Genomic DNA, 26,780 nt, shown 5'->3' with positions numbered 1-26,780 from the left:
CGCCCGGCCTCGTTAACATTTGGAAACATTCACAAATTGGAGGAGTGGTCAGAAAACAAAATATTAACCTAGGAGTTCTGAAATCTACTACTTCTAGCCTTGGTAGTAACTCGACATTCATTAATGGAGATTTGACTAAAATTCCTTGAACTTTTAACAGTCATTTTTTTTTTTTTTGATCTTGTTTCAAGTGTTTGGCCTACGACTGAGTCCTGAAGCAGTGGAGACATTAGGTCATTACAAGTATAAAATCTACACTATAGCATGGAAGTGCACTCAACATTGTAATTTATTTTAACATTAATTTTTTTTAACTTAGTTTATAATTTGGAGAATACCTAAAAATTCAATTTTACATTATCGTCTTTGGAGAAAAGGTGCTCGCCATCATACCAAGAGATAGACATTCTAATAAACAATTTCAAAATAATCTGAACACTGGATTGTATTGAGGAAATATTTTCATTTCTCTCAGTTCTTATTTATGTCTGGTTGGTAATGGAAAGTTTCAAAAATCTTGTCATCTGTCACCACAATCTAAAATTCATCTTGCTTTCCCGTTATACATAAAGACGTTGAGAACATTCTAGTTGACCATTTTGACATGCTTGACAGCTGGAGCAAAAACCTTATTTTGACAACTCTCTTGGGAAAGGTTTTGGTTTTGATTCGGAAAAAATTTCCGAGGGCCAAAAAGCTAATTAGCAATTTGATCACTTACTAATAAAAATTGGAAACTACTTTTTGACGTTAACAGCGGAAAAAGTAACATACAGAAATACACTTTTAGAAGTTGTCCTATAAAATTCCAAATCTGGCGAGAGATAGCTACACGTGGGAAAACTCACAACCAAGATAGCGGTCCTTCTGCGTCTGCCCCTAATTATTAACACGTAGTGTGATGCGTGGATTTCTTGATCGTCTCCTCGGAAACCGCAACCTGACAGGACAGGAGCTCTGCAGGCTCCGGGAGGAGAGACAGGGCCCGGTAGGTGTTCTGAGGGTGTCGTGTGCGCCTGCGCTGGTTTCTCGCGGCCTCTCGTGGCGAGAGAGGCCCGGAGACCCGGATGCAGGACGGGCGGACGCGCTGTTGCCATGGCAGCTTGGTCCTGGTTGCCAGGGGAGCAGGTGCTGGGGTCTCCCTTACCTCATTGTCAGAGCTTAGAAAGAGGAGGAGAGGAGACCACTCCTGGCCATGGTCTGTAACCCCATCCGCTGCATTTTACACAGGCAGGAGGGGATATAGAGGGAAGGAAGGGAAGGAGGATGCGGAAATATTTATAGTGGGAGAAACGGTAAAAGGTATAAACGTCTGGTATAGCTGCGAGGGAAGGTGGGTAAAGAAGCGAGGGAAGAGCCCTCCGGTTGGCGCCTTGTCTTCCGGGGGCCACGGAGCCCGGCACTGTTGTATGAGGGAGACCCTTCTGAGGGTAGCTTAGACTCTCTAAATTTTTTGTCATATTCTTTCCCCTCTCAAAGTTCCCCAACATGGAAAGTAAAAATTTCATCCCTGGGAGAAAAAGTCACTTCCTGAAATGTTAGTGTCTATGAAGAGGCTATGGTATTCGTTTATCTGGTGGTGATTGGGATTCTGAATACAAATTGAAATTATCACCTAATGTTTGTGAAATGTTTATCGTCATACCTTGTGACAGAGTGTGATTTTTTTTTTTTTTATTACTCGTGGGATCACAGTCTTGGCCTGATCACAGGAAGAATGGGTCAGATGATCTCACCATGTTTTGACGTAGTTTTTGCCTAAGTATTTGTGTTATATTAAAAAGTATTCTCTTCGACAGTCTTTCAGTTCGTAGATTTTAGAAAAGCATATATTTAAAAGGCTGTAAGATAAGACTAGAGTCAATGAATTAGATTAAACTAATTTTGAATATTCTGAATCCTGGAATAAAATTGTCAAAATTATGTATACATGCAGACTTGGCTTAGATTCATGCTAAAAGGTGTGCAGTCACCTACCCACACAGGATTTATCAGACGTTCAGGGAAGAAGAAATTAATTTTTCTTAATATAGTTCCCTATTAAGAGGGTGGATCTGGTCTAAGCCACTTACATAGACTTTTACTGATGATAAATGTTGAAATTTAAATGTGTGAAATTCACAGTAATAAAGTAGGAAATAAGTATTAGGTGATATGGCTTGTATAATATGTATTTTTGTTCCAGCATGTTGACTGTGTACCATATGGACAGTGCATTGGGGATGAAGATTAAAAAGAACTGAAGGGGTTGAATATCCTGTGACGCATTTGAAAAAGGCTTAAGGGACTTGGTAACAAGAGTTTATGACTTACGTTCTTTGTTTACTTGAAAACCAGTTATGAGTTATTTTGAAGTTATACAAAAAGAATTATACTTTAGATTTATGGAACTTCATTTCCTTCTCAGAATTACTTCAACTTATTTGCATTTAAAATATGCCATAATAGTATAACTTAATAGCACCTAACATGTTTAATTTGTAATCATTATATTTTTAATTTATTATACTGATTCTGTGTTTTAGTTTTAAATTTGAGTTTTCACATGGGTAGGATTCATTGTAAATAATAAAGCACATCTACTGAAGTCTTCAGGCAACCATTTATTTATATGTTCAGAACTGTGTTTATTATAAAATAAGGGAAAGCACTGAAGAGTTCCCAAGAAATATGCTTCTAACAGTTATGTAACTTAAATATCTTAAAATAATAAATTTCAAGATCCCTGGGCTAAAAAGAAAGCTAATTATCCCAAAGCATTGTGACTATGAAAAATAGTATATATATGTAAGTATTTTGGATTACAATGTGTTTTAGTGTATTTTACATCATTGATGGTGTCCTTACCTTTAATTTGTAGGTAGGTAGACATAACTGCTTAAGTGACTTAGCCTGTCTTGCAGCTAGGCATGGTAAATAAACTCATTGTAAAGTATTAATTTCGTTTCTCCAAGTCACCTAAAAATATTGCCCTCAACCTCTAATTAGAAATGATTGAAGGCTTACTTTTGAGTCCTTTTAAGAAAGTCTATTTTGTATTTTTAGTTTAAAAGAAATATCTAGAAGAAATTATATTTCAACTAATATATTAGAAATAATCATTATCCAGTTGAATAATTAAGTTGCATAATTAACATTTAGCATACCTAAAACTAACTTTGTCTTGAGAGGGAAATAGACCCAATATCAAGAACTATCCAGAGGAAAGCTGATATTTAAATTAAACACACTTCAGAATTATTTTAAGTTTTGAATTTAATGACTCAGACACTGATCATTTATTTTAGATTAACCTTTATCATGGTGCTATTCATTTGCTTTTAAACTCGCTTGCTCTTTATGAGTTGGCAGTTACTAATTTACATCTTATCGAATAAGAGAATGTCAGAGTTAAAACAAATCTTTCCAGGCATGGTGGTGCACACCTGTAGTCCCAGCTACTTGAGAGGCTAAAGCAGGAGGATCTCTTGAGCCCAGGAGTTTGAGGTTGCTATGAGGTATGATGACTGCATTGCACTCTAGTCCCAGGAACAGAGTGAGACCCTGTCCAAAAAAGAAAGAAAAAAGAAAGGTATCTTAAGGGTCATCTAGCTCTATTACTTTCCTAAAGCTTCCATGTCCTATAAAACATTCCTGTTACAGTCATCTTCTGGGCTCCTTATAAACATTTCCATTGACAGTGAATGCAGCACTTCTATAGACAGCTCATTTCACTTCAGGACAAGTTTGCTATAAGTTCTGTTTTATATATTGTGCCAAAATTTGCCCCTCAGTTTCTAGCCCTTTGTATTAGTTTTACTCCTTGAAATTATACAAGTTCATTTCTCCTTCAAAATATTGTAAAGCAGTATCGTAACTCACCTGAATTTTGTTGTCTTTTTCTTCTTTAGGTTAATATTTCCAGTATTTTCAAGTATTCCCCAGAATCTGGCTTTAAGGCATTTTACCCTTCTTCCCTTTCCTTCTCCTTTATCCTCCTTTTTTCTGGTTTACTAGCCTCTGAATGTATTTCAGTTTGTCTTTTGTTTTCTAAACTGTAGTGCAAAAATCTGGACTTCATATATTATCTATATATATCTCACCCACAGTCTCAGCCTTAGAGCACATTTACATTTTGGTATCCTCATCATTCTTTTAAATTCATTCTTTTAATGTCACTGTTTAACTCTGTGGAGTTTAGTAAATTCTTCACTAAAACTTCTTCAAATGCTTTTTACACATACTATCAAAAGCCTTTTCTCTTCAATTATCTAGGACTTGTGCAGCTAGTGCAAAGATGTTTTCCTATATCCCACATCCCAATTTGATGGGGAATTGTCGGAGGGAAAAGTATAAATCTCACTTTAGTAAAATTGGCACCAAGTTAGGTATTCTGGGCAAAGGTTTGGGGAGAGTAAACTGAAGCTAATGGTTAAAGCAAAGTTTGTGGATTATTTATTAATTCAGGCATAATGTTTCAAATTTTATACCTTTAAAAATGTATGTACATCTCATGTGTTCTTGCTATCTGTACTTAATATTTCCAAAAAGTATTTTAGGCAACTTATTCTTGATGTAAGAGTGAGAGAAGGCAAATATAGAGACAGGGTCCCAAGTGTTTGGGGCCTTGAAGATCTGGTTTTCTATACCTCTTTTCAAATTGGACCTGGAATTCTATGGTCTTTCAAAGTCAATAGTAGAAAGTATGCAAATTATTGCTATATATTTCTACCTTTGTCTGTTTCATGGTAATTAGATATACATTAATAATATTCCCACATTTTCTTTTAGAAAAGATAATATGATATCAGATTGACCCCCCTCACTCCTTCCAGACCCTTCTTCTGGAACACGCTTTATGTTCTGGCCACACTGGATAATCTATGTGCTTACGTGTTATTCTTTCTTGTGCTGTTCTCTTTGCCTGGAATAACTGATAAACTCTCAAACTAGTATTCAAACCTCATCCCAGCTTTCCTTGATATTTCCAATTTTATATTATTGCTTTTTTATTCTTCTTTCCATTGTTCTTTATATATATCTTTATTCCAATTATCTTATTTATTTATCTATTCATTTAAGATAAGGTCTCACTCTGTTGCCTGGGTTAGTATGCAGTAGCATCATTATAGCTCACTGCAACCTCAAACTCCTGGGCTCAAGTGATCCTCCTGCCTCAGCCTCCTGAGTAGCTTGGATTACAGACACATGCTACCATACCCAGCTATTTTTTGTAGAGACAGGATCTCACTATGTTGCCCAGGCTGTTGTCAACCTTCTGGCTTCAAGCGATCCTTTCACCTTGGCCTCCCAAAGTGCCAGGATTATGGATGTGAGCCACTGTGCCTGGCCCCCCCTTTTTAAAAAAATTTTTTTAGCTTTGTCTTCTCTAGCATACTGTGAGCACCTCAAAGACATAGGTCTATTTTAAAAACCATTGTAGGAGTATATTTAGGAATGTAGTCAATGTTCAACAAATTTATATCAAAATTGTATTTTTATATATATGTATGTTTATATGGTTTATATATATTTACATATATATGGTATGCTAACACACATGTACAAACACATTATAGGTAAAGATTTATATGCTTCATTTGTTTGAAAAGTTATACACACAAAAATATTAACAGGCCTATGAACTCACGTCAATTCAAAGATAATTTTAGCTTAGTTCTTTTAAAAATGACTGAATTTATACACCATTTTAATAGACATTTCATCTGACAACCCTGTCACTGTCTTCTACATTGTATTAGGTATCATAGTTTTCTTAATAAAAAAATATATTTTATTTAGGTTGACAGAAGTTTTTCTGTGTAAATCAACATTCACCATAATTGAGAATCAGTTGTTACTTATTAAAAAGCTCTCAGATCACAAATTATAATTATGCCATATAAATTATTAGAAGGATTAGGAAACTGAGGTTGGGAATTGATGTAACTGTTTTTATTTGAACATCAAAAAATGTGAGTGAGACTTAAAAACTGAGCCATCTGCTCTGACCTGGACAAAGAGTTTTAATGATTGGCAGGAGAAGTGGATAATCCTTATCTAAGCTTCACATAGTCTTCTTATTTATCTTTTTTAGTCTCCTTGTAGATTAAGGTTTTGGGAACTGGGGGGAATTGGGAAGGTTGTTAGGAATGTCTACCTAAGGAAACGTCTTACCATTACAAATCTCTCTTTTACAGTGTATACAGATAATTGTTCATTTTGAACTTCCATTTTATGTTTCTTTGTGTTAATTTACCTTCAATATTAATCTCCATATTCCATTACACCTCTAAAGTGGATATAACATATACTTTATATTTTATAATCTTACAGCCTTATTCTTTCACAAACAAAAAATGAATGAAAATAAAGATATTGATTCAAAAGAAAGTGGAGAATATGAAGATGACTTTGAAAAAGACCTGGAGTGGTTAATTAATGAAAAAGAAAAAAGTGATGCCAGCATAATAGAGGTATATATAAATTGCCAGTGGCGTTCATAATGATTACATTAACAAAATGATTTGTGATTCTTGAAGGTTTTCACGTTATTATCACATCTATACTGCACAAAATTCATTTGATTGTACATTGGATGATTACCATTATTCCCCTCTTAGAGATGAGAAAATTGAAGCTTACTGTGTTTAAATGTTGTATCCTAAGGCATAGGGCTGGTTAGAGAGAGAACAGGGATTAAGTTAGCACTTAATAAAGCTAAAATGATCAATATAAAATTATAATTTAAATAATATAAATAAATTAAAAATGAATTATTACATCAAAAGTTAAATATAGTTAATTCTTATTTTCTATGTGGTTATGCTTTTAACATAGATGAAAATAAAGCAAATACTCAAAAAACATGACTTTCAGCTAATATTTAAAACCTTAAGACTGAATTAGCTTTTCTGAGGAATGAATATAGAGAAAACAGTAAAGGGTCAAAGACTGAGCTGTAAGAATACTTCTAGGAAAAAGTGAATCCATTAAACATGATCATATACTATTTATCAGAGATGTAGAAGGGAAATTCAAGGAAATGAACCAGTTCTAGAAAACTGTAGGTTCTCTCTCTCTTTATATATTTATAATGTAGATGTATATTTATATATATGTGTGTGTATATATACATATATGTGTGTGTGTATATACATATATGTATATGTGTATATATGTGTATATACATAAGATAGTGTCAGTAGGTAGGGAAATTAATGAGGAAAAGGACAAAGCCTGGGATATGAATAGTTGACTTTAGAGGGCTAATGATCAGAGTAGTTATAGCAGAAGCCAGATTTAAGGTTTAGGGAAAAGAATATGAGGAAATGCAAGTTTTATTTTGGAAACTTCTCTTACGTCCATCTTGCTTTCTTATACAGTAAAGAAGACAAACAGGGTAGACAATATTTGAAAAAGGCAACAGAATCCAAAGTTAAGATTCTTCTAAGATGGCTTTTAAATGGTAGTTTTAAACATTTTAACAGAAAAATAATCAGAATAACTAGAGGCAGATACACCTAGAATAGTAAAGTTGAACCAGTTTCTCATGACTAGAAGGTTGTGAGATCTAAGGCACTGGCTGATAGAATTATAGAGGTAATAACGATGATTTATTGTTTAATTTTTAAATTCATTCAAATATTAATGATCACCTACCAGAGGCAGTTTTAGTTTTAGGTGCCAGGGATACAGCAGGGATTTTTAAAAAAGTGCTGTCATGAATTTTACACTTTCTAGTTGATGATTATAATAACGTCATTTGAGGCTGGTGGGAAAAGGGGATAACAGAGCTAGAGATAGGGAAGAGGTTCAGAGGAAGATTTCTTTGTAAAAAGTGGTTTTATAAAAGAAAAGAAATGAAAGACAAAGGAGAATTCAGAAACAGATTCTGTAAGAATGAACCAGAGAATCAAATAAAGCTAAAAAGAACAATTGTGATGCAGAGATCTTAGTCAAATTGTAGTGATTTGGCAATCATGTTAATGGGTCAGGTTTATTTGCTATTATAGGTATAGCAGTGTTGCGCACGATAGGAAGTGAAAGCTGTCAGAAATAATGACCGGTGAGCAAGTAAAAAAAAAGCTATTTTAGGGGATTGAAGAGAGCAGTATGTAGTACCTCCCACAGAATTGGTTTCGGAGAGAGAGAATTGTCTGAGAAAAGGGAAGACGTACATATTGTTGGGGTAAAGTGGTAGCAGAAGTGGAGCTGAGTTTTACGATGCAATAGTATTGGTTTATGATTCACGTGGAATTAATTTTTTTTTAAAATGTAAGATCAAGTTATCTGATGGTAGCTAATGTGGATTAGTGAAGTCTCTGAGGATAGCTGAGTGAGGAGAATCTCATCTAGAGGTTAAAAATTGACCCGTAATTTGGATGTAGGTTCTGCAGAAGATAGTGGCATTAATAGTCTGAAAAGATTAAAGGAATAGCAAATGATTAGGACTCAACCAAGAACTTGACCTTCAAATGGTCTGGAGACAAAGATGCTTTATTGAATAATACAGATATTACCAGGAAAAAACATTTTAGAAAATATTCTTCTGAAAATGTAAAAAGAGGAAAATTTTATAGGAGGAGGAATAATAAATAAGATTGTGTTATTTGTGGTTTCCTTTTGATCCATTAGCATAAAAAAATTTTAAAAATCAATGTAGCACTTAGCAACATCAAATTTAAACTTAAGAGTTGAATGATCCCTAAACTTTTGTTGCATGTATGTCCCTTGGATGCTCATATGTATGAATTAGAATATTATGATTAGAGTATGAGCAAGATGCACTTAGATTTTCCCATTCATAAAATAAATTACATGAATAGGAAAGTCCATTTTGTATTGTCCACATATGAATGAACAAAGGAGTCTCAATTTTGACTGAAAAATAGAACCTTGTATCTTATTTTTAGATGGCTTGTGAGAAGGAAGAGAATATTAACCAAGAATTAAAAGAGAATGAAACAGAAACAGAACACACCAAACAGCTTTCTGATCCAGACAAATCTTTGAAAGATGACGTTTCACCAAGAAGAAATGACTTCATTTCTGTACCAAGTATTCAATCTTTAGATCCTATTTCAGATTCAGATAGTGAAAACTCTTTCCAGGAATCCAAACTAGAAAACCAGAAAGACCTGGACGAGGAAGAAGATGAGGAAGTAAGGAGATACATTATGGAAAAAATTATACAAGCTAATAAGCTTCTACAAAATCAAGAACCTGTGAATGATAAAAGGGAGCGAAAACTTAAGTTCAAGGACAAATTAGTTGATCTGGAAGTTCCTCCACTAGAAGACACTTATAAAAATTATTTTGAAAATGAAAGTAGTATGTCTGGAAAACTATCACAGTTATGTATTTCCAGTGAATTTGCACAAGAAAATGTGATCCTGTCACTTACTGATGGAAGCTGTGAAGAAAATAAGGATAGGAAGATACTGGTAGAGAGAGATGGAAAGTTTGAACTTCTGAATTTACAAGACATTGAGAGTCAGGGATTTTTACCCCCCATTAATAATGTTAATATTACAGAAAATGAACAGTTGTCACCCAGGTTCTCCAACTCATCTGTCAATGGTGTCAAGAAAGAAGATTCTGCAGCAAAGATTCATGCTATCACTCACTCATCAACAGGAGAGCCACCAGCTTTTATCCCTCAGCCACCACTCAACCCTAAAACTCGCCCAAACTCTGCTGCCAACTCAGATCGAAATAAAGGGAATGGGAAATCGAATTACAGGACACAGTCTGCAATGATATCTTCAATGACCACAACATATTGTCTTTCTCCTAAACAGAAAGAACTGCAAAAAAAACTGGAACAAAAGAGAGAAAAGCTAAAAAGAGAGGTGAGAACACAAGTGGGCATTATATTGAAAAAGTACGTTATTGTGTTTTATAAATGCAATAGGAATTGAAACCATTGTTCAAAGTATTGGAGTTTTTTTGTTTGCTTTATTTTTGTATTGTTAGATTAATTAAGTGTTAAGAATGTATATTTAAGGAATGAACACTGTGATTATGTTGGTCCTTACTTGTCAGGATCACAAAGCATAGTAGAATGATCTGGGTTAGAGTTAGAGATGGCAGTGATGACTTCATCTGATCCTCTCATTTTAAAGGTGAGACTCAAAGAAGTTAAGTGACTACTGAAAGCAATCTTGATATGAGATAGGTGAAAATCAAATGTCAGATGGAAAAAATGAGGGCATGGAGTTGTAGGGGTTTAGGAGGCAACAAGAACACTTGGATTCTTTTGTGTGTGTGTGTGTGTGTGTGTGTGGTTCATATATCTTCTATGCCTATAATTCCTTAGTTTCAGGAGTTTTAGTATTAAGAATAGAGCCTAATAGTCATAATAAAATATCTCCAAAATGCCATATGGAATCCCAAATTATTATTATTTTTTTTTAAAGAAGAGTCTTGCTCTGTCACCCATGCTAGAGTGCAGTGGCCTGATCATAGCTCACTGTAACCTCCAACTTTCGGGTTTAAGTGATTCTCCTGCCTCAGCCTCCCTAGTAGCTGGCACTACAGGCATGCACCACCATGCCCAGCTAATTTTTTGTAGGGACTTGGGTCTTGCTATATTGCCAAGGCTGGTCTTGAACTCCTGGCCTCAAATGATCCTCCCACCTCAGCCTCCCAGAGTGCTGAGATTATAGGCATGAGCTACCACGTTTGCTCTTAAATGAAACTCTGGATTTTATAATTGAAAATTCCAGAAACTTAAACTTGTGAGTTTTTCTGAATTACTATGTCAGTGCTTCCATTCTGTGTTTTACTGGATCCCTAATGGTATTAAGCTGAGCCATACAAAATGTCTAACTGTAAATACAAAAACTCAGCAAAATCATAGTTTAATAGAATTTTACAATTAGAAGTGACCTCAAAGGCCATTTTATAGATAAGAAAATTATAGTCTAGGAAGTTTAAATAACTTTACCAAAGTCATCACTAACTTGTTAGTAGCAAAATTGGAATCAAAATCCCCATTCTTTGGCATCTTTTGAAAAATGGTGTGTTTTCCATTTTATGTGGGAAATTATCAGGGAAATTTCTGGCACTTAAGTAAGGTATTCACGTTAGCAACAAAAGGTGAAATATGAAAGTGTAAGAATGTATAACTTATGCACCCTCAGGCAGTAATCTGAAAAGGTGCATGTTTATAGAGCTTTTCTTATTTGATCACTGAATCTGAACTCTTAACAGTCAAACCCAGTTTACTTGGTTTAGATATAAAACAAAACTTAAAAGTATCAGAACTTTATGACAATACAAAAGAATTTGTTCAGAGTATCTGAACTATATGTTTGCTATACACAAACACATATGTGTGGGTGTGTTTATATTTTGTTACAGAAGTTATTCAGGGGATTTTATATGAATATAAGTGCCTTTTTACCAATGAACTGATAGTATTCTTTAACTGGTGTGAATGATGAATAGTTCTGTTTCCATTTTGATTCTCTTTTTTTGGGTGTCACATGCTATTTGTTCTGAGATACACTTTTGTTGTAATAGTATTCTTATAACTAAATTTTCCTTTGCTCAAGGCATGGTCTTTGAATACTAAGTCTTTTAACATTTTTTAGTTGGCTTCAGGCGAAAGTTTTTCTTTTTCATGCCCACTATTTGCTGGGTTGGGCTTCTATCCTCTGTCTTTCTATCCTAAGTGAACCGTTTCAGTATTCTTTTTGGCAACTGCATTAGCTATGCTTTGGCCAATACCTTCTGTGTAATATAGCTAATTGTTCCCTTTGGAAAGATAATCATCTTTTATCATATTGTATTCATGCAAGGCATCCAAAGTCCTTTTTGTGAAAAGGAAATGTATAAATAAATATAAAATTTAATCTTTAATAAATTCACATTTTACATAGCATAGTCTACTTTAGGGCTCAAAAAATAGTACACAGATATTTTCAATGGAGTTTTATGCTGTTTGGGAGAATTTTTCCTTTTCTTCCTTCCTTTTGTTCAATCAAAAGGAATTAGAAAGTCTTGCTATGTTATAAAAATTCAAGGAAAACATGTTGAATTCTATTATTTGAAGAAGATTTAAGCATGGACTTGTATAATTCAGTTCACATAAATGATAAAATTTTAGTATTGAAAGAGACTTAAGAGCTTGTTAATGTAACTCCATTTTATAGATAAGAATATTGAGGCAGTAATTAAGTGCTTTGCCCAAACTGACGTTGATCACAGAAGGATTGTACTCTGATATGCTAACTTCTAGCTTGGTGCTGTTTCCACTATGCTAAGTTGTTTGTTCCCAGTAACTATTTTACGCCTCTATATGACTGATTTAAGTACCTACCTTCAAGTTTAAGTAACTCGTTTTTATAACATTAGCTGAATAATTCAGATTTTAAAAATTCATTTTATTCTTAATAGTTGACAAAACGTCTAAATATTTTCTGATAGCAAAAATGTTACTTTCTGAATATAAACTATTAAAAATATTTTTAAATAAAAATGTTCAAACACTTAAACAGGCACAATTAACTCCTGTATCCCCATCACCCAGATTCAAAACTCATTAAGATTTTGGCATATTTGTTTCATCTCCTCCTCTTTTTTTGATGAAGTATTTTTAAAGCAAGACCTAGACAGCATATTGTGTCTCACTTATATACTTCAGGATCCATCTCTAAGTGATTATGGCATTTTCTTTCATAATCACAATGCCATTTATCACAATTAACAAATTTAACAATAATATAAAAAGATTTAAGACATTTATAGTGCTTCTGGAGTATGTTGTTTTTCTTTTGTATAGCTGCAATTTGACAAGTTTAAAACCAAAAGTAAACTAGGAAATAGAGGAGAAATTCAAGATATTCCTGAATAGCATGTGTGTATTATATATCTATATAGTCGGAGACTTTATCTCTACAGTTTATCTAAAAAAAAAAAGGAAACTTTATTTTTTCCCCTCCTAAGCATATTAGAGGCCCTATTTTTATAAGAAGGTCCAATTTTCAGATGGAAAGTTTTAGGGTCAGGAAATTCTAATTTCAGATCTCAAAATACATTACTCTTATAACTCATACAATTTTATTAATGTTTCATTAATGTCTTTTCATATTCTTTCCACTAGGAAGAGCAACGGAAAATAGAAGAAGAGAAAGAAAAGAAAAAGGAGAATGACATGGTATTTAAAGCATGGTTGCAAAAGAAACGAGAGCAAGTCCTTGAAATGAGGAGAATTCAGCGAGCAAAGCAAATTGAAGACATGGGCAGTAGAGTAAGTAAAACTTCTCTATGAAAAATAAGTTCATTTAGATATGAAAGCTGATCTTATTTACAGAAGGATGTCTGAATATCAGAATAAGAGCCTATAGAAGAAGTAGAAAAGTGATCCAAGAACTAACCCTGCAAAAGATGCAATATGCAGATGACTTTACAATTAGGTTCTAAGAGGTTTTTTGAAAATCAAATTATTCCTATGTTGTTCAAACTTTCATAGCATAGAAAATAGAAAACTGCCAATTCATTTTTTCAAGATAGTATAACTTTGATATTCAAATCAAAGCCCCCCCCCCCAGACTGGTCTTAAGAATAGACATACAGAAATCTTATGTAAAAGCTAGCAAATTAAAAATACCACGTTATGTAATTTTTTAAAAATTGAGACAGAAAATCTAAGAGAATATAAAAAATCATCCATAGCCTCACTACTTTGAAGAATCTATGTATATAAAGTATAGTAAAAATTGAAAATTAAACCCTCAGCTCTTCTAGGCTCATCTCCCAGCAATAACCACTTTTAACAGTGTGGTGCAAATCCTTACATCTCTTATTTATATTTATATATTTACATGCCAAAAGTTTTATTATGCAATTTTTTTTCACTGTGTAATGGACATGTTTCTAGGCCATTACATTTAAATCTCTCTTTTCAAATAGCTGCATGATATTCCATTATTAATTTATTAAACCATTTTCCTTTTACAGATATTTAGATTAGTTCGAATATTGTACTATTAACAGTGTTAGGGACAAGTGTAGGTGAGCAGCGTTAGTCATAGGAAAAGAGGAGGGAGACAAAAATGAGGAGGCCAATAAGCATTTAGAACCTAACTCGCAATAGCAAGAACTTGCAGTTAAAGACTTTTCCTGGCCATGGGCATATGCAGAAAGTAGGCATACAGCTTCTAAAACCCTTGTAATTTCCTGAATGATGAGGGTGCTAGGTGTATCTTTTATTATCATATTTGACCTTTGACCCTAGTTCCTGACACAGAGCTCCTAATGCCTTGGAACTTCTTAGGTTATAGGACTTTTCGTGGGCTCCTAAATAGGGCTGGTCACCAGAAAGACTAAGCCATGACCTGAAACTTGGAACTTTCAGCTCCAACCCCTCTCTTCTAGGAAGGGAAGAGGGAATGGTGATTGATTTAATCTTAATGACTACATGATGAAGTCTTCATTAAAATCCCTAAGCTACAGGGTTTGGAGAACTTCCGAATTGTGGAGCACATGGAGGTGCTGGGTGGGTGGTGTGCCCCTAAAAGGGCATGGAAGCTTCATACCCCTTCTCATACACTTTGCCCTGTGTATCTCTTCATTTGTATCCTTTATTAATAAAGCAGTAAATGTAACTGTATCCCTGAGTCCTGTGAGTAGGTTTAGCAAATTAATTGAATCTGAGGAGAGGGTCATACTCCCCCCCGAATATATAGCAGGTTAGTCAGAAGCACAGGTCACAATCTGGGGATTTCGATTGGCATCTGAAGTCGGGTCAGTCTTGTGGGACTGAGCCCTTAAATCATGGGATCTGATATAAGCTTCAGGTAGATAGGGTCAGAATTGGGTTAAACTGTAGGATACTCAGCTGGTGTTGCAGAACCGGTCAGTATGGGATAAACCCCATACACATGTTGGTAACCAGAAGTAAAGTATTCTGTGTTGAGTGTGAATGTAGAAATAAAAACAGCTGGTTTTTCCAATTATATAGTGTATGTATTCTTCTGTGAATTTCCTATTTATAGTCTTTTCCCTTTCTTTTAATTTTATTTTGTTTTTTTTGTTTTTTTGAGACAGAGTCTCACTCTGTTGCCCAGTCTAAAGTGCCGTGGCATCAGCCCAACTCACAGCAATCTCAAACTCCTGGGCTCAAGCAATCCTCCTGCCTCAGCTTCCTGCGTAGCTGGGACTACAGGCACGCGCCACCATGCCCAGCTAATTTTTTCTATATATTTTTAGTTGGCCAATTAATTTCTTTCTATTTTTGGTAGAGACAGGGTCTCACTCTTGCTCAGGCTGGTTTCAAACTCCTGACCTTGAGTGATCCACCCGCCTCGGCCTCCCAGAGTACTAGTAATTTTATTTTTCTTATTGAGTAGTATATTAGAGATTTTGGTCCTTTATTATTTCTGTTATAAATATGTTTTCCTAGTCTAACAATATATTTTTTGTTACATTGTTTATTATGCCATTTGTAGAAATTTTTAGCTCTTAAAAATCTTGGGTTGGACAGTACCTTCACAGGCAAAACACAAAAACCATAAACTAAAAGAGAAAATATTGAGAAATTTGACTGTGACTGTATAGTAAAATAATAATATACTATAATCAGGTAGAGTTTATTTTAGGAAGGAAATTATAGATCAATAATAGCAAATCTATTAATATAATTCATCACATCAATAGGTAGATAAAAAGAATATGATTATTTTGAAAGATGGAGCAAAGGTATTTATGAATATTTAATATAATTTATTTTTTAAAATTTCTAATAAAATATGAATGATAGTATAAAAACAATATTGGGAAATACTATAGGCATACCACTAAAGTCAGAAATATGTTAGGCTCTATTCTATATTAAATAACAGTTTTCTAGGATTTCTGTACAATTCATTAAGAAGAGAAAAGGAAAGGAAGTATAAGTATTAATATTAACAAATTGGCCTTTTACACAATAAATAGAAAAAATTTATAGTCTTTCTGTAATACAAAAATAACCTCATAGAAAAATATAAGAAGGGAAGGATATAGGAATATGCAAAATACTTTGAGCTAAAGAGAAATGTTTGAGACATAGATATAAAACAATTACATACAATTATCATATATACAATACAGTACAATTTTCTAAGGTATCAAAAAGATGACTTTGGTGAATTTAAATAACTATAATATTCCTGGATGATATGCTAAACATTATAAATATATGGTTCTTTGATAAGTGTAAATAAATATAATATTCTTGTATAGATAAATTATCTTTTATAAAGATATGAGTTCCTCCAAATTAATCTTTATATTTAATTTCCATGAAAAGTTTATTAGGATTTTTTAAATTATCATAATTGTTAGTATTATTTATATTATTAAATCAAAACTTTTCAATTTCCCAATTGAAAAGAATGAGCAAAGAATGTGTAGTAAATTCTCTTGTGAACAAATACAAATGGCCATAGTATGTGAAAAAAGATACAAAGTTTTTAGAATCAAAGAAATACCAATTAAAAATTTTTCATTTATTCAATAAATATGTTTTGATATTTACTATATGACAGCTGTCCTATGCATGGGAATATAGTCTTAAGCAAAATAGGTATAGTCTCTGTCATAGAGCTGATATAGTAGGCATTTAAAAATGTTTTTAATTTATAAAATGTTTGAAATTATAAGTAGTGATGAATGCTATGAAAAAAAGGCTACGAGAGATCATAATGAGAGAAACAAATGTATATTGCTATATTCTGGAAAGATTTTTCTGAGTCAATGAAAGTAGGAATAGAAATTAGTCTAAGAATGGGAGCAATCTTTTCAGGCCAAGAGAACATGTGAGAATATCTTGAGATAGGAGATAACTTAGTGAGTGTGAGAGAATCTGGAAGGTGAGTAAGAATCAGATCACGTGGCACCTTGAAGGCTATAATAAGGATTTTATATTTTATTCTGTCATGGGATGCCATTAAAATTATTTAAACAGAGGAGTGACACATCAGATATGCGTTTTCACAGCATGCTGTGAATGAATTGGGAGGAAGGGTTTAGTTCAAATATGGAGAGAGAAGTTAGAAAGCAGATATAGTTAACTTGATGAGGAATGATGGTGACTTGGGCTACAGTTAAAGCAGCAGAGAAAGAGATTTGAGATATATTTTGAATTAGTGATTGAAGGAAATGGTAATTGATTAGATCATGTATGTGAGAGAGAATGAGATGTAAAAAGAATATACCAATTTTTCTTCTGAGCAACTTGAGGTGTGATGGTGCCATTCTCTGGAGCAGCAGAGAAGATATCTATTTGGGGGAAATTATCATTTCAGTTTTTAAATTGTTGTGTTTCAGGTACCTATAAAACATCAAAGTGAATATGTTGAAGATTAACTGGAAAATCTGTCTAATGTTTAGGAGAGAGGTTGACACTGGAGATATAAATTAGGAGATTAATGATTTCAGAAATGGAGCAGTTTGTGGTTATGAGGATGTGGCCATAGAAGTGTGACAAATGCACTGGAGAAAGTCATAGAAGATGAAAACATTCAAGATCTGTGAGGCTGGATGTTGAGTGGCTCATCCATATAGTCATCGATATTACTTGGAACTAGGATGGAGAGGAACACTGAGCCAGGAATAATCAGAAGTCGTTAGATTACTAGATTTAATAGAGCCATGTGGTATAAATATCCAAGGAGCATGGGTTTAGTTAGGAAACTAGAGGAGTACAATTTGGAAGAGGTATGGGGAAGTAAAGAGAATATGAATTTCTTTGCCTGAACTCTGAAGTACTTGAAGTGTGCAGAAAATGTGTCTTCTGTTTAAGAGAAGCTGTGCCTTGGAGAAGAATTGGGTCTTTTATTTTCTAATCAACTTTTTGCTAATGGCTCTTTGCATTATTTTTTAAATCATTGTTCTAGGTATTATAATATGTATATTGAATGTCAGAAATGTATCGTTTTTGAAGGATTTTTACAAACTGGATATGGAATTTGGGGCTGACAGTTTTTCCCTCAGCATTTTAAAGATGGTGTTCAATTGTTTTCTGACCTCCATTGTTTCTTTTTTTTTTTTTAAATACTCCTCAGAACAGTACACATTCCCATTGTTTCTAATCAGTAGTCAGACATCATTCATATCATTGTTCCTGTGTATGTAATGTGTCTTTTTTTCTGTGGCTACTTTAAAGTTTTTCTGGCTTTCGTTTTTAGAAGTTTATTATTTGTGTGATTTTTCTTTGAATTTACCTAACTTGTGTTTTGCTAAGTGTCTTGGATTTTTCTGTTGATGTTTTGCACCAGATTTGGGAAATTCATGGCCACTGTTTCTTCAAATATCTTTTTCTGCCACCTCTTGTTTCTCCTCTCCTTATGGAGATCTGATTTCACATATGTTAGAATATTCGCTATTATCTCATGTTACTAAAGATTTGTTTATTTAAAAAATGTTTTTCTTTGTTCAGTTTACGTAATTTCTATTGCTCTGTTTTTAGGTATTGACACTTTCTCCTGCAGTGTTCAGTCGGCTATTTAACCCATTCAGGGAATTTAAATTGTTTTTGTTTATTTTTTTAAGTTTCCATTTCTTTACTGAGATTCTGTGTTTATTCATTATAGGCATCCTTTCCTTTAATTTCTTGAAAATATTAGATTTGTTTTAAAGTCCTTATATCTAAATTCCAATATTTGTGTAATCTCAGGCTATTTCCATTGATAGTCTCTTTCTCTGGATTATGGGTCACATTTTCCTGTTTTTTTATATATCCAGTGATTTTTATTGAATAATAGACTCTGTGGATCTTTCGTTGTAGCGAGTCTAGATTACATTGTTTTCCTTTGGAGGGTACTGAATTTTGTTCTGGTGGCAGTTAAATTAGTATTGAATCCTCTTGATCCTGTCAGACTTGGTTTTATGCTTTGTTAGGATGGGTCTATTTCAGGTTTTTCCTTAGTCCCAAAGTATGGCTCTTATTCTAGGACATGATCTTTACTTCCAAACATGACATTTTTAGGGTCGTAGGTGGGTGACCAGAGTAATAATTAGTGAGGTATTCCAACTATGGTTAGGCTGGAACTCCAGTGTCTCCCAGAATTGTGCAACCCCTGGTTTCTTCATCATTCACAGAAGCTGCTCTCTGCTAGACTTTGCAGAGTCTCACTCTACAGATGCAGAGCCCAGGCCCTGTCAGGACCCAAGGGAACCCCCCTGACAGATTTATGGAGTGTCCCCCGGCATGACTTCTTCCTTTCTAGTACCCTGCCCTGGAAATCCAGCTGTCTCAGCAGCCCCAAACTCCTATCTCTGTTTCATGAGCCCAGGGAGACTATTATCTGCTCAGTGCTATGGCTCCCCCTTCCTACACTGTGGTCAGGAACGTTGCCAGCAAGTAGAGCACCAGGGTAAACATGGGGCTTATTTTGCATATTTTAATTTCTCTAAGCAATCATAGCTGCTGCATATATGTCATCTAGTTTTATAGCTGGTTAGCATAGAAGTGTAAGTCTGATACCAATTACTCCATCATGGCTGCGTGCAAAAGTCCCCAGTTCAAAGTCATTTATTCTTTTTTTTTTCCAGCATATTATGGGGGTACAAATTTTAAGGTTTCAAATAATGCCCTTGGCGCCCTCTCCCCGCAAGTCTGAGCCTCAAGCGTGACCATCCCCCAGATGGTGCACATCTCACTCATTATGTATGTATATACCTGCCCCCCCACCTGCCCATTACCCAATTAATGTAGTTCCTATGTGTTCATTAGGTGCTGCTCAGTTAATACCAGTTTCCTGGTGAGTATATGTTGTGCTTGTTTTTCCATTCTTGGGATACTTCACTTAGCAGTATGGGTTCCAGCTCTATCCAGGAAAATACAAGAGGTGCTATATCACCGTTGTTTCTTAGAGCTGAATAGTACTCCATGGTATACATATATCACATTTTATTAATCCACTCATGAATTGATGGGCACTGGGTTGTTTCCACAGCTTTGCAATTATGAATTCTGCTGCTATAAACATTCGAGTGTAGGTGTCTTTTTCATAGAGTGACTTTTGTTTTTTTGGGTAGATGCCCAGTAATGGGATTGCTAGATCAAATGGTAGATCCACTTGTATCGCTTTAAGGTATCTCCATATTGCTTTCCATAGAGGTTGAACTACTTTGCAGTCCCACCAGCAGTGTAGGAGTGTTCCTATCTCTCCATATCACACCAACATCTATTGTTTGGGGATGTTTTGATAAAGCCCATTCTTACTGGAAATAAGTGATATTTCATTGTAGTTTTGATTTGCATTTCCCTGATAATTAGAGATGTTGAGAATTTTTTTATGTGTTTGTTAGCCATTATTCTGTCTTATTTAACTGGAACCAGGCAAGCCTGCCTACTATCTCCACTTCTATTCAACATAGTGCTGGAAGTCCTGGCTGTAGCAATCAGACATGAAAGTGGAATTAAAGATATCTGAATTGGGGCAGAAGAGATCAAACTTTCACTGTTTGCTGATGATATGATATTATATTTAGAAAACTCCAAGGATTCAACCAAGAAACTCCTAGAATTGATAAATGAATTTAGTAAACTCTCAGGATACAAAATCAATACACAGAAATCAGAGGCATTCATATACACCAACAACAATCAAATTGAGAACCAAATCAAAGACTCAGTACCCTTCACAGTAGCAACAAAGAAAATAAAGTACCTAGGAATATACTTAAGCAAGGAGGTAAAAGACCTCTACAGGGAGAACTATGAAACACTGAGGAAGGAAATAGCAGAGGATGTAAACAGATGGAAATCCATACCATGCTCGTGGGTTGGCAGACAACATCGTTAAAATGTCTATACTACCCAAACTGATCTATAGATTCAATGCAATACCTATTAAAATCTCAACATCATTCTTTACAGATATGGAAAAAATAATTTTATACTTCGTTTGGAACCAGAGAAGACGCAGTATATCAAAAGCAATTCAAAATGGGATGTATTAATAAGCCAGATATCAAATCATACTACAAAGCAGTTATAATTAAATCAGTCTGGTATTGGCACAAAAATAGGAGTATTGACCAGATCTGAGAACCCTGATATGAAACCATCCTCATATAGTCATCTATTCTTTGACAAAGCAGACAAAAACATACACTGGGGAAAAGAATCCCTTTTCAATAAATGGTGCTGGGAAAACTGGATAGCTACTTGTAGAAGGCTGAAGCAGGACCCACACCTTTCACATCTCACAAAAATCAACTCACACTAGATAACAGACTTAAACCTAAGGTATGAAACTATTAGAATTCTAGAGGAAAATATTGGAAACACTCTCCTAGACATCGGCCTAGGCAAAGAAATTATGAAGAAGATCCCAAAGGCAATCACAGCAGCAACAAAAATAAATAAATGGCACATGATCAAACTAAAAAGCTTCTGCACAGCCAAAGAAATAGTCATGAAAGTAAACAGACAACCTACAGAATGGGAGAAAATTTTCGCATCCTACATATCTGATAAGGGGCTGATAATAGAATCTACTTAGAACTCACAAAAATCAGCAAGAAAAAATCAAACAACCCTATCAAAAAGTGGGCAAAGGACATGAACAGAAACCTTTCTATTCTTTTTTTTAATAATAAGAGTTTAATCTGCTAATAATTATTTTTATAACTCATAATTTATCTTTATAATGTTTTGATTTTTTTATATTTCCTTCTAATTTATATTTGGTTCCCCACATTATAGTTATTTTCTATTACTTATACTGTGATATCTTTATATAAAGTCTATCATTTTGATGATAGAGATGTATGCATCTTCCCCCTCATTTTTGTTAATCTGATTATCATTCCCATCATTTTAAACTAAAACTTTAAAAAATAATATATCTCTTGCAAGCAACATTTTTAAAATATTCAGTATATTTTTTAATAGATAACATATAGTTCAAAAATGAAAAGGTACAGAGAATTCTTTTTCCCACCCAATTCTCTAGCCAATAAATTCCTTTTTCCAGTAGCAACCAGTTACCAGTTTCTTCTCAGGAATATTATATATGTGTATTATATATATAGTCTTATATGTATACTAACAGACATATGGATATAGAATCATATGCTACACAGTCATCTGTACTTTTACTTTTTACTGAATATATCTTAGAAATCATTCCATTCTGGTATATATATATATATATATATATATATATATATAACTTTTAATAATTACATAGTCTTCCATTACATGTATAGGTCATAATTTAATCATTTCCTATTCGTTAACATTGAAGTTCTTCTAATATTTTGGTATTACAAAAATGTTACAGTAGTTATCCTTATATATGTTAATTTACCAATCTAAAATTTTAAATGGAGGATAAATTTGAGGAGGTAGAATTGCTGGGTATGTAATTTTAAAATTTTGACTAATATTGCCAAATTATTTTCCATAGATATGTCACTTAATACTGTCACCAATAGTGTATGAAAGTTCCTGCATCTCTATACTCTCATTAAGAATTATGCTTTCAAATATTTTTATCTTTACCAATATGATAGGTAAGAAATGCTGTCTAATTGTAGCAATATTATGAGGGAGATTGATATCTATGAGCTCTTTAAACTTTCTTTTCATAGAAAAATTATTTGCCAACTTTTCTATTAGGAATATTAGTCCTTTTCTTTTTGATATATAGAAACTCTTTATATAATATATAAATTAGTTCTTTGAGAGATTACATTATTTTTTTCTTTTGTTTTTTATTTCATTCTTTTGCAATGCAGAAATGTTTGATTTTATATCATGGGATTCATAAAGCCATAAAACCTGGAACAATTTTTAAAACAATCTTTTAAAGCATCACATAAGATCCTACATTCAATCTTTGAGTAAATTCTGTTGGTTCTACCTTCAGAATATATCCAGAACCCTAATACCCTAATCCAAACCACAATTTCCTGTTACCTGGGCTGTTGCAAAAACCTAGTAACTGGTTTCCCTTCTACCTTATTTCTCTCTCACCCAGTCTATTTCCACATAGCAGCTAGAATGACATTTCTAAAATGTAGAATAAATTGTGTCGCTTATGCTTAGAAATCTCCAGTGGCTTCTCATCTCAAAATAAAATCCAAGTTCCTACCATGGTCTGTGAGGTTGTATGCTACCTGATCCCTGTTACTTCTCTGACCTCATCTTCTACTCTTCAGCCACTTTTCTACAGCTTTACTTTGACTTCTTTGCTATTTATCAAACATGCCAAACGCAATCACTTCTCAGCTCCTTTGCTTTCACTGTTACCGTTGCTTGAAATACTTTTTCTCCAGATATTTCATAACTTGCTCCCTCACTTTTTATTTAAATATCATTCTTTCTCCTCACCTCACCTTTTATTACTCTCTCCTTCCCATACTTTTCTTTTGAATCTGACATATCTGTCAATTAATCATCTATTTGTATCCTCTATGTGTAGAACAACAACACCCAAAGAACTTTTCTGTGATGATGGAAATGTTCAATATCTGTACTGTCCAAGACAGTAGCTACTAGCCATGAGTGTCTGTTAAGCACCTGAAATGTAACTAGTATGACTGAGATACTGAATTTTTAATTTCATTTACTTTAAATAGCCACACATGGTTAGTGGCTACTGTATTATACAGTATAGGCATAGAATGTATGAGAGAGGGGAACCTATTTTTATTCATTAATACAACCCAGTCCTTATGTGCCTGCCATATAGTAAATACTCTATAAATATCTGTTGAACGAATGAAAGAACAGGAATAGCCATTAATCCTGTTAATCCTTGAATCCTTGACTGTTCTAAAAAATTTTTTTAACTTTTTAAATTTTTAAAAGTTTTACTTTGTTTTTAATTGACACAACAATTGTACATGTTTATGGGATACAGTGTGATGTTTTGATACATGTATACATTGTATAATGATCAAATCAGGGTAATTGGCATATCTATCACCACAGATATTTTGTGGTGAGAACATTCAATATCTTCTCTTCTACTTATTTTGAAATATACATTATTGTAAACTATAGTAACCCTACTGTGCAACAGAACACTAAAACTTATTCCTCTCATCTAACTATAACTTTGTACCTGAACTCCTTTGATCTGTTATTTCAGATTGAACACTTTGTCATCTCTAGCCATTCCCAGACTTCCAGGTGTTCAGCAATGATCCTTTAGATCAAGGAGTCCTCTCCATGAAGTTCAGTTGGGCATCAAATATCTTGAATTACATAAATCTTATAAATTATACTTGGGCATACCTGGCAATGTGTTTCACAGATAAGGGAAAATGCAAGATGTAGGAAACAGTCTTCTTTATGACAGAGCTTCTATTTGGGGAAAATATTAAATGAGTGCATCCTTTCCTTTTGTTTTCTAGCCAATCATCTGCATAATATCACACTTTTCTCAAGTTTAGAGTCCCAAATTTGTCCTCTTTCTCTCCATTATTCTCCCAAATAATAGCTCTTTAACTTTTGAAAATTCCCTGAATATCCATCATGAAGTTTGAGGGACCATGAAATAAGCTACTCCTACTAGCTTTTTCTTGTGTCAAAATTCTCATGCCTGTTACCCCTATGAGAAAATTCTTATGATTGAAAATCCTTATGGCTATTCTCCATAATAGTAATTACAGTTTTGAAGATGCACTTAGCAGTTGATTCTGGCGCTCTTAACACTTGAAAAAAAAAGTTAAAATTTAAAAGAAAGGGTGAATTACACAAATTTTGGATCATTTATTTGCAAACTGTCCATGGAACTCCTTCAGGAACTGCCACAAAGACAGGCCCACTCATACTGTCTATCACCAACCGTTCTTCAATCCTTTGTTTTATATGTTTGTACCATTGTGCAAAATGATTTGATTTGACAAAGGATTCAACACTGAAAATTTTGAAGATCACTGCTTTTACACTTTCTTCATGTATTGATTACCTCAATAAGACTTTTGAAAGCAAATAGATGGAAATGAGTTCAATGTTGAATTTTCCGATAGAGGGTAATCAGTGTTAATGATTTGAGGGTGTGGATACTAGGAATGCGGGTAACGAGGTTGGCATTATTATTAAAAATTAAAAGAGGAATATGTATTCTTGTAGAGTCTCATAGGCAGGGCCTCAAAAAGTAGTTTTGGTTTATTTAAAGTAAGCAAAGCTTGTTTTTCTAATCAGCAGGAAAACAGAGATCCACAACAAGCTTTTCGATTGTGGCTTAAAAAAAAGCATGAAGAACAGATAAAAGAAAGAAAGACAGAAGAACTAAGAAAGCAAGAGGAATGCTTATTCTTCCTTAAAGGAACAGAAGGCCGTGAAAGGGCCTTTAAACAGTAAGTTAGAGGAAGGATATTGGTCCCTCTTCCTCATGGTCATTTTAGAAAGTTATATGATCAATAAAGATTGACAAAAAAAAACCCACAAAAAACCAAAATGTTTTCTCATACTTTACTTATTTAATTTTAAATTTGTGGTTTTTAAAAATGTGCAATTCTTAAAATCCATAATTTATGTATGTATACCACTTTTTCTTCAGGTTACTTTTCAATACTAAAATTATTTCTTGTGTCCCCAGTGTGATATCCATTTATTTGTTTAATTGTGTATTTCTGAGAGAAATGGATCAAAGATTGGGTATATCTTCTCCTAAATAGCCTTCCAAAAAACTGAATAAAAAGTCGCATTTACCAATAAATCTTTTTCTGTAAAGAAAGGGAGATGGGCTGAGGAGGAAATTCTGTATAGATCAAATGAAAAAGAGATTTGGGTACATGTTTTATTAATTTAAGGCAAATCTGATCTTTTTTCAGTTATCTAGGGAAGACTGAATTACCTTACTAATTCTGAAAATACAGACCTAGCTTCATAACTTTGTAAGCAAGTCTTGGGGGAAAGTTGAGACAGAGAGTGAATATTGATTTCGACTGTTTGAAGTTCATTTCTTTCTTTGTCTTTTTTGCTGTCTATCCTTCTTTTCTTTTTTCTCTTGTTTGCATAACCTTTTATTATAACAGAAACAGTAAATGTGCATTGTGAAAATGGAGTTTAAAGTTACATTTTCGTCACCCAGAAATTATGGGTGAGGACTGTTAGCACCAGAGTGCATATTTTCTAGATATTTCCCTGTATATATATTTATAATTTTAAAATACAAATTGAGATCATACTGTATATACTATTCTGCAGTCTGCTTATTTTTGTTAACATCTCATTTAATATCTAGCCTACTTCCACTTTTGTCCTTTTATTGCTACAGTAGTAACTTTATAGCATGATGAGTATGTCAGGTTGATACTCACCATATCTGATCCTTCTTCTTTCTACAGATGGCTAAGAAAGAAACGTATAGAGAAAATTGCAGAGCAACAAGTTGCCAAAGAGAGAACTAGACAGCTTCGACTAGAAGCTAAGCGTTCTAAACAGTTCCAGAACCACATATATATCTCAGAAGCCAAATCTTTTCGTTTTAATGATCACTACTGAAAGTATCAATTAAATATTTCATTTGGCAGCTGATGTTATCAGAATTTTGGTTATCATTTCTTATGGCCTGTGTGCTTTGTTCTTATTCTAAATTATAGAAATGGTATTTATCTTTTGTTGATATTGACAGTTAATTTGTTTTTGTTTTTTTAACACTAGAAAAAAATAAATTTCTTCCTTTGCAGTGTTGTAATTGTGTTGTGCCATCTCCTAGTCTGTGCAACAAATTTAATAACAAATGAATTCTATGTTGTACTTATAAATTATATTATGAACATTTCTAGCTGGATAGAATACAAGAAAGGGATAGAGTTCTAGTCTTAGTTCCTATTATCAT

At 33.6% G+C, this 26,780-nt stretch overlaps 1 protein-coding gene across 2 annotated transcripts; it reads left to right on the top strand.

Annotated features, from left to right (window-relative positions):
• On the top strand, nt 1-26,636 carry CCDC181 (coiled-coil domain containing 181). Of its 2 annotated transcripts, none has more exons than XM_012783904.3 (7): nt 1-1,198; nt 2,186-2,291; nt 6,316-6,455; nt 8,895-9,833; nt 13,091-13,237; nt 25,142-25,293; nt 26,287-26,636. In XM_012783904.3, exons 3-7 carry the CDS (start codon nt 6,339-6,341, stop codon nt 26,441-26,443), a joined length of 1,512 nt encoding a protein of 503 aa, XP_012639358.1. In that variant the 5' UTR covers nt 1-1,198; nt 2,186-2,291; nt 6,316-6,338; the 3' UTR covers nt 26,444-26,636. The 2 variants fall into 2 exon arrangements, with proteins under 2 accessions (XP_012639358.1, XP_012639357.1); XM_012783903.3 differs by having other exon boundaries at nt 2-1,198; nt 25,139-25,293.
• Nucleotides 26,637-26,780: the final 144 nt, after the last annotated feature.

This window comes from Microcebus murinus, chromosome 2 (assembly GCF_040939455.1).
Source record: "Microcebus murinus isolate Inina chromosome 2, M.murinus_Inina_mat1.0, whole genome shotgun sequence".
Lineage (NCBI taxonomy): Eukaryota > Metazoa > Chordata > Mammalia > Primates > Cheirogaleidae > Microcebus > Microcebus murinus.
Note: the sequence above shows the minus strand (reverse complement) of the source record. Positions and strands in the feature narration are given on the sequence as shown.

Excerpts from the sequence above, each read along its gene's own strand:
- CCDC181 (XM_012783903.3), top strand. The coding sequence starts at position 6,339 with ATGAATGAAAATAAAGATATTGATTCAAAAGAAAGTGGAGAATATGAA. Across the intron at positions 6,456-8,894 it reads GTGATGCCAGCATAATAGAG|ATGGCTTGTGAGAAGGAAGA; the intron begins GTATATATAAAT and ends TCTTATTTTTAG. Across the intron at positions 9,834-13,090 it reads GAGAAAAGCTAAAAAGAGAG|GAAGAGCAACGGAAAATAGA; the intron begins GTGAGAACACAA and ends TCTTTCCACTAG.